Source organism: Chanodichthys erythropterus, chromosome 11 (assembly GCF_024489055.1).
Source record: "Chanodichthys erythropterus isolate Z2021 chromosome 11, ASM2448905v1, whole genome shotgun sequence".
Classification (NCBI taxonomy): Eukaryota; Metazoa; Chordata; class Actinopteri; order Cypriniformes; family Xenocyprididae; genus Chanodichthys; species Chanodichthys erythropterus.
In genome coordinates this window covers 8,072,480-8,087,320 of record NC_090231.1, presented here as the reverse complement: position 1 = coordinate 8,087,320, position 14,841 = coordinate 8,072,480, and the positions used below count along the sequence as shown (strand labels likewise).

At 34.0% G+C, this 14,841-nt stretch overlaps 1 protein-coding gene across 6 annotated transcripts in view; it reads right to left on the bottom strand.

Annotated features, from left to right (window-relative positions):
- The window catches only part of lrrk1 (leucine-rich repeat kinase 1), a 111,985-nt gene that overhangs the window by 69,035 nt on the left and 28,109 nt on the right, over positions 1-14,841 (bottom strand). For all 6 annotated transcript variants that reach the window (XM_067401379.1, XM_067401383.1, XM_067401382.1 and 3 more), the window contains exons 8-15: positions 14,153-14,280; positions 11,413-11,576; positions 9,737-9,874; positions 7,335-7,447; positions 6,798-6,868; positions 6,023-6,152; positions 4,917-5,029; positions 1,365-1,582 (exon numbers count right to left, since the gene is read on the bottom strand). In XM_067401379.1, coding sequence (XP_067257480.1) covers positions 1,365-1,582; positions 4,917-5,029; positions 6,023-6,152; positions 6,798-6,868; positions 7,335-7,447; positions 9,737-9,874; positions 11,413-11,576; positions 14,153-14,280 — 1,075 coding nt within the window. The remainder of the gene's footprint in view (positions 1-1,364; positions 1,583-4,916; positions 5,030-6,022; positions 6,153-6,797; positions 6,869-7,334; positions 7,448-9,736; positions 9,875-11,412; positions 11,577-14,152; positions 14,281-14,841) is intronic.

Here is a 14,841-nt window from a genome sequence, read left to right as displayed (position 1 = left end):
TTTTTTATTTTTCAAGATGCATATTTTGTGGGTGAAAGTTTCTTTTAAACAGCAAATCTTAAAAAACACAAAACTCTTGCATGAGCCAGCAGTGGAGTAAGTGTTAACAGCTGCTCGAGGTGGGGCAACATCTCTGGGGCTTTATAACATCAGTGTTCTTGTGTATACATTTGCTTCTGTCTATGATACATACGTGTAAGAGGTCATTCTGTGTGTGTTTATAAGAATATGTCTATATGACATCAGTGTGTGTGTGTGTGTGTGTGTGTGTGTGTGTGTGTGTGTGTGTGTGTGTGTGTGTGTGTGTGTGTGTGTGTGTGTGTGTGTGTGTGTGTGTGTGTGAGAGAGAGAGAGACACTCTCTTGGGTTATACATGTCTGGCTCTGACTCAGGGCTCCTGATGAGAATGGAAACACTGTTAACTCCTGCTAAGAAACCATGTAAGGCCACAAATAGAGCTGGGGGTCAAAGGTCCAGAGCTGCTACTCATTCATAAACCCTGATGTCAAAACGTTGGCATTTTAATGGTTTCGTTTTCTTTTTCCAGACTTGCTATAAAAGGTTTGTTTTCTGTCTTATTTTTGTCTTGTCATGTTTACAGAGTCAACGCAAACATAGCTGTTCATTTACCCATGAGCAAAGCATTGTGGGAAAAACACATTTGATGGCACGCCCTGAAAAACAATCAGAGAGACTGGGAATTCAGTAAAAGCTCAAATGAAGTCACACATTGTTTTTAAATCAACATAAGATTCCTTCATTTTTCCAAAGTGTGTTTCAGTTACTTTCCTCAGCAATGCATAGAAATTCTGAATAGTTTGAATGTTTATGTAGAGATATAACTAGATGTTGACAGAGAGACAGATAGATTAAATGCTTGGTTAAGACTAATGTGTGTGTGTGTCTGTGTGTGTGTGTGTTTTTTCGATTTATGAGGACACAAATTTGTATAATGACATGGGTATTACACCGATATTACGACGTAAACATGAAATATGATGACGTTTCATGAGTCCTCATATTTAAAATAGCTTTCAAAACATACTAAACAATGTTTTATTAAAAATGTAAAAATGCAGGTAGGTTGGTTTAAGGGTAGGCGTAGTGTAGGGGGATATAATTTACAGTTTGTACATTATAAAAACCATTATGCCTGTGGATGGCAAAACAAACCTGTTTGTGTGTGTTTGGGTGTTCTTGTATACATGGTTGTAATGACTGGTATCACAACGTAAACATGGTTTATGAGGACACTTCCTATGTCCTTGAAAACCAAATGGCTTAAAAAAAAAAAAACACACATACTAATCTGTTATTTTGTGTGTGTGTGTGTGTGTGTGTGTGAGAAGAGTGAGGGCCCTTACAGAAGTTTTCACTACTCCTACTGGTCGCTCCAGATCCCAGCTGGATGTGTGGATGCTGCAGTCAGTGTTGAGGAAGGCCGAGGCTTTGCCCGTTTGCAGCCCCTCCAGAAGAGCACTCTTACCCTGCCGGGGCGGACCGACCACCATCAGCTTCAGCAGTCTGCAGGGCTCTGCTCCTCGCAGCTCCGCACGCAGGTACGCCAGAACCGCAGCAGGACCTACGACGAGGACAGAGAGAGAGTTGTGTCTCAGGTCAGCGTCTCCAGCACTACACTACTTCATTGTTACTTACATTGACATGTTCAATGTTTTTCCATCTTTAAAGGTGCCATCGAATTGAAAATTGAATTTACCTTGGCATAGTTGAATAACAAGAGTTCAGTACATGGAAAAGACATACAGTGAGTTTCAAACTCCATTGTTTCCTCCTTCTTATATAAATCTCATTTGTTTAAAAGACCTCCGAAGAACAGGTGAATCTCAACATAACACTGAATGTTACGTAACAGTCTGGATCATTAATATGTACGCCCCCAATATTTGCATATGCCAGCCCATGTTCAAGGCATTACACAAGGGCAGCCAGTATTAACGTCTGGATCTGTGCACAGCTGAATCATCAGACTAGGTAAGCAAGCAAGAACAATAGTGAAAAATGGCAGATGGAGCAATAGTAACTGACATGATCCATGATATCATGATATTTTTAGTGATATTTGTGAATTGTCTTTCTAAATGTTTCGTTAGCATGTTGCTAATGTACTGTTAAATGTGGTTAAAGTTACCGTCGTTTATTACTGTATTCACAGAGACATTCTTTATAAATCTCTCCAACAGTGTGTAATGTTAGCTTTAGCCACGGAGCAAAACCTCAAACTCATTCATAAACAAATGTAAACATTCAAATAAATACCATACTTACACGATTAGACATGCTGCATGACGAACACTTTGTAAAGATCCATTATGAAGGTTATATTAGCTGTGTGCACTTTGTTTATGCAATGATAGAGTCGAGAGCTTGGGAGGGGGCGGAGAGCGCAAGCAATTAAAGGGGCCGCAGCCTAAATCAGCGCATTTCTAATTATGCCTCAAAATAGGCAGTTAAAAAAATTAATTTTAAAAAAATCTATGAAGCATTTTGAGCTGGAACTTCACTGACACATTCAGGGGACACCTTAGACTTCTGCCATCATCAGACAGAAACAAAATCTCAAATCTCAAATTTTGTCATTTTTAAAGAAATTTAAACAGTTTTGTGGCTCTTTAATGTATAATGACAGATCTGTAGCACCTTAGTTCAAGCAGCTCGTGGACCAATCATCTCTTCCTACTAATTCACATGAACAGTACACACCATTTTTCAAGTTCAAGTCCACCACCTTCATTAATCTGCTAACGCCCCTGACTGCTTTGCTGGACAAAATGGCAGATTTGGCGTTATGATTGGTTAGATCGCCTGTCAATCAAACTCCTGGCGAAAGGTCAATTGTGAGCCCCCAACATTACAGTTATAGCAATCCACATGAGTGACGTCAGGCTTCAGGGCATCATCAACACTGGAGTCCAGCTGAACCACACGACCAACGCTTCACCCATGGTGTGATTTTCATTTCAAGAGAATCAGCTTTAAGCTTTATGTGTTTGTGTGAGCAATGTTTGCTAGGGACACACTACTTCCTCTCAAATCTCTTGAGCCTGATGTTATGACAGCACAAACCACTAAATATTGCAACAAAGCTGTATGATGAATCGACAGCTGGCTGAACAACTCACAGCTGGATTCACCAATGAAATATTTAACAGACAAATCCTAGATTATAGTCTTCAGAGGCTGAAGTGGAATATCGTTCTCTAACGCAAAAAAAAAAGAAAAGAAAAGAAGTCATGTTCAACATGAAAACAGTTTTGTTTCTTTAAGACAGAATAAGGTTCTTCACCTAATTAATTTCAGAGATGCATTACACATGCATTTTGCAGATGCTTTTATCAAAAGCACTTTTATTGCATTCCAGATATACATTGCTCTACCATGGCAACATTAAACTCAAAGTGCAGAAGATGAATAAAGTCATTATTTCCTCATCCATTCAGAGCATCCATTTAGCAGCAGTGTTTAGTTTTATGTACACTGATGAGCCAAAACATTATGACCAGTCAGAGGTGAAGCGAATATCGCGTAACAAGGCCACATATTAAGGTCTGGGTAGATTAGATGCAAACAATCAGTTCTCATAATCAATATGTTGGATGCAGGAGAAAATTGGCAGAAATAAAGATCTGAGTGACTTTGACGAGGGCCAGAAGTTACCAACAGTGGTCAGAGAGGGCGCCCAAGGCTCATCGATGCACAAGGGTAATGAAGGCTATCCGTCTGGTCTGAGCCAACAGAAGGTCTACTGTGGCACAAGTCACAATTTTAAATTTGAATCTTGAATCCTTTTTTTGGATCATTATAATTTTTATTAAACTCTTTGTCCGCCAAACACTGAATTTTCCATTATTTATGAGAAAACGCTTCCCTGCCAAACACAGAATTTTCAAGGTTTCCATTTTTTCACTGTTATACACTTGGGGGTGCTATTTTGCATCTTCTGAATGAGTACAGAATCTCCCAATCGAAAGCACAGACTAAGGCGAAGAAATGACCAATCACATATGTAAGCACATGCATATGAAAAACAATGCGATCATCAACAATAACAGCATATGAATGAAAACTGCCTAATGTTACCGTGTGAAATGTCGATCCAGGAAGTCGTATAATCTTTAGGGGTGTTGATGGAAGTGATCTACTGTATCTATTTTCTCGGCTGTAGGATTTTCTCAGCTTAATGCTCAAAATGTCGCTTTTTAATGAAACTTACCTATATTCAAATGTTGATAAAAAAAGAATGCTTGAAGCTAGAATAAAACAGATTTTTTTTTTTTTTTTTTTGCACAAAAGTAGAAGCTCTGTTCTTTATTTTGACTTATATTGCATATTCAGATATTCATACAACAAAATATTCTGGGGGCCATGGAAATTTAGTGAAAATTATTAAAAACGCTGATGGTGGCTTGCAACATTTATTTTTTTTTTTTCTGTTTTTATTTTAAATTTAGTTGAATTTTTTAATAATTTTATGTTTTTTAATTTAATTTAATTAAATTAATTAATTAATTTAATTTATTTTTGTGCTTCAACAAACTAAAAGAAAAATATAAATGTTGCCTTGGTAAATAATTGGAATAAATAAGCAACTAGGATTGTATTTCAGCTTAATTTTAATTAGCAAATATGTTTTAATACTTTTAATTTAGGCAATGATAATAACCCTGTGTAGCAGTTGTGTAAAGTCCTGCTTTTCCATAAAAAGCTACATTTGCAGAACCACCCTGAAAAATAGTTTATTTAGACTGAGCTGACCTCAAGCTAAATTTATGATATTGATGCGAGTTTTTATTGCTGAATATTGCTGCATGTGTAACTTAAATGTAATCTTGACAAGTTTCCCATTCAAATATGTATGAGCTGTACTTGAAAGACTGGAAAAGTTGCCAGGGTCATACCATCTTTCCTGACATCTGCAGGGACATTGGTGATGTTCAAGTCTTCGATGTCCAGCTGCCAGAGGTTGGAGAGCTGCCCGAGCTCAATAGGAAGTTCCTGGATACCTGGATTACTGCAGAGACAGGAAGGATTAAAATCAAGCTATTGAAGTCTAAACAAAACATCATTACATCCTGTGAATTTCTGAAGCAGGAAGGAGAGAAGAATATGTCTTTTTGGTACTGCACATTAGTTTGACTTGCAACTCTTGACTTTCTCCCACACTGTGAAATCCCTGAATCACCAACTGTGATTCTTGGGCTTCGTTCCAAAAACTAGTGAGATTCTTTGCCATCTAAGTGACTGAATTGTAAGGCTCTACAAAGACAGCATCATATAAATAGCACACCTACATGAAATACACAGGAGACTTGACTTGACTTGCAATTGATTTCAGAAATAATGGGTAAAAAAGTTCACTTTTAATTAAAATGTAAACATTTTCTTAAAATAATGATTGTATTTTTTAATACTTTACTTATAATCAACATTTCTCACTATCCAGCATTTTTCTTGAGCTTGTCACAATGCATTATGGGATTGTCTTTTATCAATTTCATTTTTAATTAATAAGTGAACATGAAAATATTTGAGATGAGATTATTTTATTATGTGAGAGGAAAGAGTGCTAAACGCAGTGTTATTTTAGAATTATTTATATACTAATATAGTATTTATTAATATTTTGAATTAGATTTATTTTATTTTGGGTTTTTTTTTTTAGTTTAGTTTAAGTTTTAGTAATTTTAGTAATTTTTTTGTATTTTTTTATATTTCATGTATTAGCTTTAATTTATTTTAATTTCAATTTTACTCTTTTTATTACTTTAAGTTATATTTTTTCATCTAATATTTATATTTTATTTTAGTTTATTCAATTCAATTATTAAAAATGATTTAATAGAAATTATTTTTGATTATTCAGTTTAGCATAATATTTTGACCCCTGAATACTGCAATCGGCCAATCAAAATCAAGTATTGCAGCGAGTCATACAATAAAGTGGAAGAAATGAAGATCTACACTTCTGCACAAACTACATTTCCCATGATTCCCTGTGACTCACTTGGAAAGATAGAGTTCAGAGAGGTTCTTGAGGGCACATACTGACGGCGGCACACACTCCAGCTGGTTGTCATTCAGGAAAAGAACTTCCAGAGAATCCCGCAAGATTGCAGGAAACTGAATGGGACACACTGCCAAAAGAGAGCCACAGAAGATGAGCACTTCACCGAAACCACATAATGTAGAATTAAAATCCCTGGAGACTAATGGACGATCACGGATGACTGTGGTAGTAACTCTAAAGCTAATTTCTAATATTACTGACTAATAGGGCTGGGCGGTAAGACCGGAATGCAGGCCTGCTATGAGAAACGCGTCTATATTCACACAACCATTAGGATTGCATTATCGTCATGCAAAAAAACTCTTTTAGTTTACATTAATAAACCGACAAAAAAGGATAAAATAGTGAAATGTGATTAACTACTTTCATTTAATTGAATGCATTATCATTAACACAGACATGATACAGTCATTTATGCTATCTTAAATAACACTACTAACAATTTGAGTCCAACATTTGTTTAAAAAAGTAATTTTGGATCAGTTTGCAAGGGTTTTATTTTAGTTTCTGATGCCATTACTAAAACAATCCACACACTTGTCAGTCTCAACAAAACATTATTACCATGGCGATATTACTCTAGTTCTACTGCCAGGACAGTTTCTCTGTGGTAAGTTTGGTAAACTCCCTTCAGGGCTGGTAATACCATAATTACAGTGTGAAACTGTACCGTGCCATGGCAACGTAACCACAGTGTTTGAATGTACTGTACCTGGCTCTGGGTCTCGTCTCTGCCACGTAGTGAAGAAGGCCAGTTTCCTGGTTTTGGTCGACTCTCCAGTCCTAAAATAACATTCAGCACAGCACATTCGAATTCAGATATTCACAATACTTCATTCAAATGTCTGTATAAAACCACAATGACTGTGAATATGTATTAGTGATGTAGAAGAATATTTTTTCTAAGATAACTTTTTGGCCAAATTATAAGGCAGCATCACAAGTATCCTTTGTAGTGAAGGCAATCCCATAATGCATGATGTGCACATAATGTTGATTATTAATATACATAAAATGTATTCAAAAAAGAAAAAGTGTAAAAAAAAAAATATATATGTTACCTATTTTTATTCTTTTACAGCATTAGCATTATGCAAAAGAGGTTATCATAAAAGGCATAATTATGAACAGCCTTCAGATTGGTCATGTGCCAAAGGATGCATTAAAATGTAGGCTCACTAGGTTTTGGAACAGAGCCTTTCTGTGTATATATACATACAGTATATGTGTGTGTGTGAGTTTGACCTACTTCCCCAGCTGGTTTCTGGACAGGTCTAGTGTTCTGAGACAAGAGCATTTCCATTTGTTGGGAGTGGGCAAAGTAGAGATTTGGTTCCCACACAACTTCAGAGAGACAATGGCCTAAAACACACACAGTGATCTTTGTGACGCACACTCCTGGAGGTATAAACATGATGCATCATCGCTGGCCTCATACTTTAAGCAATAATGTAAGAAATTTTGTGGACGTACTAGCACATATAAAACATGTATCTGTTATGTCAAATTTTGTATACAGAGGAAAACTTGATGCCTACTACCCTTAAATGACTACAAATAAATCCCTGCGAAATAAAATAACAAAAATAAAACTAAAAATAAAAACAACATCAAAATAAAATAATGATATAAAGTAATACAACAAAATAATTAATAATCAAAATAAATATTCAAATAAATGAAATCATAAAATGAAAATAAAGAAAAATAAAATATAAAATATAAAAAACAACAGCAAAATAATAAAATAAAATAAGAATAAAACAAAAACACAAAATAAGAAATAAAAAATTAAGAAATACATCAAAATAATAAAATTAATAATTAATAATAAAAATAACTAATATTAAAATAAAAACAAATAAAAAAAAAACAAAAAATAAATAATAATGAAATCATAAAATAAAAAATGACAATGAAAAAAAAAAACATTTTATATATATATATATATATATATATATATATATATATATATATATATATATATATATATATATATATATATATATATATATATATATATATATATATATATATATATGTATATATATATATAAAATAAAACAAAATAGGAAAAATATGAATGGTGTAATCCAAAGCAAAGCTTGCCACCACGATGCTAAAGGTTTTTGTTTGAGGTTGCCAGAGCATTGCTATGAAGTTGCTAGGGCATTCTGGGTGGTCTGTCTGTGGTCCAAGTCAAAAGAGCCCACACTCATGTCTCTATGCAAGTCCATGTGATTTTTAAATTTTTTTTGCCCATTTTTTGTCCATCAAGAGAAAAGAGAAACAGAACACCTCTTCTCAAGCCGCATGATTTGAGGAATAAACAACATCTGTAGCACAAACAATGGGACGAGTTACATGCAGAAGTTGAATATTTAAGTTTAGGGGTTTGTTCACACCAGTGAGGCTCACCTTCTCCTAAACATGTTATCCATATCTAAACACACAGTGTCTGTTTGTGTGCGATATCCTTACACACGGTCAGTTTTGACTCGTACTTCACTGTGTAATCAACATCTTCGCTGCATAAATATGTGGTATTTAAAAGAGCAGAGATTTTAAAGTCAAACCGTTCGAGCATTAAATTGAATTTTAAATCAAGAAACTCCTGTTCCCTTCTTCCTTATACACTTTCTTAAGCTCTCTAGTTTGCAATCTCTATTTCTTGCTCTGTCATTGGCTGTGTTGACTTCTTGCCAGTTGTGAAACTGACAGTGAAGGTAATAAAAACTCAACAACTGTAAAATCCCAGAGCTGTTCTGCCGTACGTTTGGAAACACTTCATGACACACTTGGTGTCTTACAAACTTACTAGTGTAAAAAAAAACTGCTATTATTATCCCTGCACTTTTTCCCTGATTCATTGGTATCTATCACCATGAAGGAGATACAGAAGGAAAACCCACCAGCATTCAGATGTGCTACAAATGACCTTTACTGTGAGAACAGCGCCACCATGAGGTAAAGACAAAAGAAATGGGTGGACTGAGTGCTGTTAGACCAAAGAAACTAGTCATCTCAAATCCAAGAAAACAAACTCTTCCCAAGTGAATTAAAGGATCTGAACAGGAAGTTAGAGGGAGAATCTCACAAAACCGGTCAGAAACACGCCTGACAAACATATTTCAATATATTTCAGAAGCAAGAAATATGACAGAAAAAAGAAAAAGTATTTTCAAGACAGTCAAGCACATTTCCCTCAGAAATTCTCAGTACCACAATGCAAAAACTAATTGAAATGTAAAAAGATGTATGATATACGAATTTTATGCTGATTTAGATTTAAAAAAGTTAGAAATATATACAAACTTAAATAAAATTAATAAAATGAATAAATAATTAAAACATTTATTTTTTTAGTCTTATTAAAATTAAAATAAAAAAACATATGTGTCTTATTACAGTAATGAAATTAATTAGAACAATGGGATTAAGATCATTGAGAACAATGGGCATTAAGAAAAAACATGAAGTACAATGTCCAGACAAATGCGGGGAAAAATAATGGTCCAAAATGTTCTTCAGTCAAAATATTATTTCGTATTTTGTTTCTTGTGATTTTGCAGTGGACATGTTTTTGTGAGATTCACCCTAGCATGGTGGCCTGGCTCACACTAGTTGAGTTGTGCGCAGGGTGCTCCTTACCTCCAGCTCAAATATGTAGGAGGGCAGCTCCTTCAGGACGTTCTCAGAGAAGTCCACCTCCCTCAGATGAGTCTTCCAGAAGATGGAGATGGTGTCGGGAAGAACTTCGATCTGGTTGTTTGAAGCTTTGCAAAGTTTCTGTGGGGTGAAATTATCCCTGATTATCATCATATTCTAATATTCTAACAAAATGTACCAAGATATTCATTGATGTATCTACTGTATAATACGGAGGTCGGCAACCCGCGGCTCTAGAGCCGCATGCGGCTCTTTAGCGCTCCCCTAGTGGCTTTTTCAAAAATGTATGAAAATGGATACGGTATATTTTTTGTTTTCATATGGTTTCTGTAGGAGGACAAACATGACACAAACATTCTTAACGTTTTCCAATGCTGTAAAAATGTGTATAATAAATATTAAATTTCAACATTTCTGTCAACGAAGATTTGCGTCAAAGCCTGCGACACACGTTTCAGTGCGGCGCGAGGGTATGCATCGACGTCACTTTCTCGCTGAGAACCTGCTGCATGACTGGATTTAATAGACGAAACTGTGAAAATGCGAGTAAAATGAACAAATTACACTAAAGGTTGGACTCTGGTTTCTTACAACTTGTCAAATAAACCTAATCCATGGATATTGACATGAAGCCAGGAATCGTGTTTCCTGACATTTATATGTGCCTGATTTGACGCCGGGGAAATACATAAAAGCAAATCTGCATGTGAAAATTTATATTAGGTAGGTTTAAATCCGCGTAATCACTTATATCAATGTTATATCGTCATATTGTCCAGCCCTAAAACATATAGGTTTCTGTGAATTGCAGTGATCCATTTGCTTCTTTTTTCTGTAGCTTTCAGCAGTTTTTAAATATATACCTCGGGAATACCTCATTATGTATTTGTAGCCTACTTAGTCATTTTGATAGTAGGCTAATATAGCTAATATACACTTACAGCCTGTGTTGCCTTTAATTTTTTGCGGCTCCAGACAGATTTGTTTTTTGTTTTTTTGGTCCAATATGGCTCTTTGAACATTTTGGGTTGCAGACCCCTGGTCTAATAGTACTGCTATCCATCATACCATGGTACATAGTTTTGCATTTTGGGTTAAATGAATGCCATAGTTGTGACATTCATGCAACATTCTGTTTCCTTTGATTGTAACTGTTGTTAGTTTTTGTAAATACATTTATGTATTTAACTGCATTAAAATGCACCATTTCAGTTCCATATTTATTATTTTATTTTTAATATTTTGGTCCTCTAAAAGAAAATAAAACTAAATAATTAAAAAATGCTAATAAACAATGGTAATATGATAAAATAAATTAAACAAAAAAAATTGTAAAATAAAATAAAATAAAAACAATTATTAATAAAATGACAATAACCTCATAAAAACAAATAAATAAAAACAAAAACAAATAAATAAAATAAAAACAACAAAATTATATACAATAAAATATACAACAAAACAAAAACAACAAAATAAGAAAATAAGAAAAAAAATCAAATAAATAATAATAATAAAACAAATAAAAAACAGCAAAACAATAAAAAAAAAATCCTTCATTTAAAAATATGTTGCTAAAAATTTAGATTCTCGAGCCCTATAGACTGCACTAAACGCGTGTGATCATATGAGATATTGTGTTTGCAGCAGTGACACACCAGAGGACAGGCCCAGGGATCCAGGAAGCTGGTAAGTTTGTTTCTGCTGACATTGAGACAGCTGAGGGCCTTCAGACAGTGCATGATGGAGGAGGGAAGATCCGTCAGGCTGTTATCGGACACATCCAGCTCCTGCAGCTTACGCAGGCCGATCCAGTTAGTGCCTGCAGCAGAAAAACGCCTGTTAGTGCGCTCATACTAATACACATCTGCGAGATGATAACCACTTAAAGCCATGTAATGCTGAACAACCATTCAGAGTAACTGTATGCTTGCTGTTTTCATTACATGAATTAAATAATGTGCAAAATCAAGTGTTTACTACAGAGGCACAGAACAAAAAAAAATTATTTAGGTACTTTAGGAATGCTTAAAAATGGTAGGTAGAACTTTTTTTTTTTTAAATAAAAATTACGTATGCATTTATAAATTATTTATCATTTAATATATAATAAAATATGTATGAATAATTAAATGTATTAAAAAAAGTATACAATTCATTTATACACAAATTTATATATATACACTACCGTTCAAAAGTTTGGGATCTATAAGACTTAATATTTTTAAAAGAAGTTTTGTCTGCTCACCAAGATTGCATTTATTTAATTAAAAATACAGTAAAAACAGTAATATTGTGAAATATTATTACAATTTAAAATAACTGTTTTCTATAGACCAATTTGGTGTTTGCAAACAGCGATGACGTTTTTTTATGGGCGGAGCCTACCTGGTTGCAGAAAATGACAGTTGAGCAGTAGCAGTCTATGGAAGCCACGAAATAAAGAATAAAAAAAAGTTAATTTCGAGTTTATATCTCACAATTCTGACTTTTATTTCTCGCAAACCTGAGTTTATATAAAGAAAAGAAAAACAGAATTGTGAGATATGCTCGTTATCCTGTAACTCGTTATACTCGTTTTCTGAATTGCAATTTATTCTGCAATTCTGACTTTTTTTCCCCTCAGAATTGTGAAATAAACTCACAATTGCGAGTTATAATGGCCGAACTGGGAGTCATAAACACGCAAATGCAAGAACAAAAGTCAGAATTGTGAAATATAAATTTTATAGACTGTTTAAAAGTTATCTATGTAAAATGTTATAGGTTCAAATATTATTTCATGCTGTAACTGCTATGTATGTATGTCCTCTGAACTGCATATGTGAATATTATGTAGACTTATTCCTGCTTTAATAGTAGACTAATCCTTGCAGGTGTCATCAGTCCAGTCTGTGAAACGTCTCCGTTTAGCTTCAAAGGACGTTTTCAACGATGGTTTTCTTTAAAAATGAAGACTATATTTTTTTGCATTCCGATTCCAACATCCAGAGGCACAAAAAAACGTTTTTCTCTTGTTCTGTGGATTTTGCACATTTTCTTCTAATTGCTACCGCTATTTTTCTGCAACCACTATGCGCGCGCAGCTACAAGTGACGTAATTGTGACGTCTGCTCCAAAGAGGTCTATTGGAATATAATATAAAATGTAATTTGTATCTGTGTTGGAAAAGATGAATTTTCAGCATCATTACTCCAGTCTTCAGTGTCACATGATCCTTCAGAAATTATTTTAATATGATGATTTGCTGCTCAAGAAACATTAATTATTATCAATTTTAAAAACAGTTGTGCACTTTTTTTTCAGGATTCCTTAATGAATGGAAAGTTCAAAAGAACAGTATTTATCTGAAATACAAAGCTTTTGTAACATTATACTCTACCGTTCAAAAGTCTGGGGTCAGTAAGAATTCATTTTTATTTTTTTTCAGCAAAGATGCATTAAATCGATCAAAAGTGACAGTAAAGGCATTTAAAATGTAACAAATAAATGCTGTTCTTTTGAACTTTCCATTCATTAAGGAATCCTGAAAAAAAAACAAATATTGCACACAAATATTTTGTACATCTGTGCACAATAAATGTTTCTTGAGCAGCAAATCATCATATTAAAATGATTTCTGAAGGATCATGTGACACTGAAGACTGGAGTAATGATGCTGAAAATTCAGCTTTGCCATCACAAGAATAAATTACATTTTAAAATATTTTCAAATAGAAAACAGTTATTTTAAATTGTGATAATATTTCACAATATTAATGATTTTACTGTATTTTTAATTAAATAAATGCAGCCTTGGTGAGCAGACGAAACTTCTTTTAAAAACATTAAAAATCTTACTGATCCCAAACTTTTGAATGGTAGTGTGTGTATATTATATAATAATATACACACACTATATATATGACAATAACTTTAATATTTTATTTTTCCTAACATACATTTTATATATATATATATATATATATATATAAAATGTATGTTAGGAAAAATAAAATATTAAAGTTATTGTCATTGATTGTGAAGAAAGAGCACCTTTTCAAGCAAATTGTTCCACATAAAAGACACTTTGGTTTTGAGGTTTGGATTACATGGTTTAATAGTAGATATACTATTAATTGGAGACTTAAGCCACACTTATCTTAAATGAATTCACTCATTAAAAGCCTGATGAAAGGAAAATAATATCTGCTAAGGAGCAGGAAACAAACATTTTAATTTGATGGTAAAGTCCCGGTGCAGTAACGCGATCCTGAATCGAACTGCTGAAACCGCTGCGGGTGAACGATAAGACAAACAGAGTGCGCGACTGAGTAGTTAATGTTGTTGTCTGTACTGCTAAAGCTAAGATCTGTGCGTGTGGCAGAAGCCGATAGGGAGTGTCAGCTTTGTGTGTACCATTAGGGATGTTGAAGAGGCTGGTGAGTTTATTCTTGGCTGCAGAAATCCATTTCAACTGGCCGAGGTGAAGCAGGCCGACGGGGAGACACTCCAACTCATTGTCAGAGAAATTCACATGACATAATCTACAGAAGACATGGACAAAAGAGGAGTTATTAGCGAGAGAGAGAGATGATGGCACTGTTCACCACTGGTAATGGGCCTGACAATATCTGCCGATGTTTTTCACATTTCCTGTGCTGAATTTGGGGCAAAACATTTGGATTTAAAATGCTAAAATAGACCTGCTGATTACATTCAACTTACATGAGGCACGTCAACTGAATAAATGTTTTGTGGTCAACTTTAGCATGTGAACAAGAAAAATCACAAATGAGCTCTTAAATATCTCAATTGTTTCTCCTAGACAGCATTGAGACTGAATGTAGACTTTTGTTTATGTGTCTTGCTTCTCAGATGTTCCTCCAGAGAAAGAGACCACAGTAATCTCACATTACTTACACTGAAATAAAAATATATGTATTTTTAAAAAGTCAAAACTAAGAAAAATGACAAAAGCATATATCAAAATTACTAAAACCTAAATAAAAATCGGAAAACTGAAAAATATAAATAAAAGCTGAATCAAAATATTAATAATATGGTAATACTAAGGTTTCATTAGTTAATATTAGTTAACTACTTTA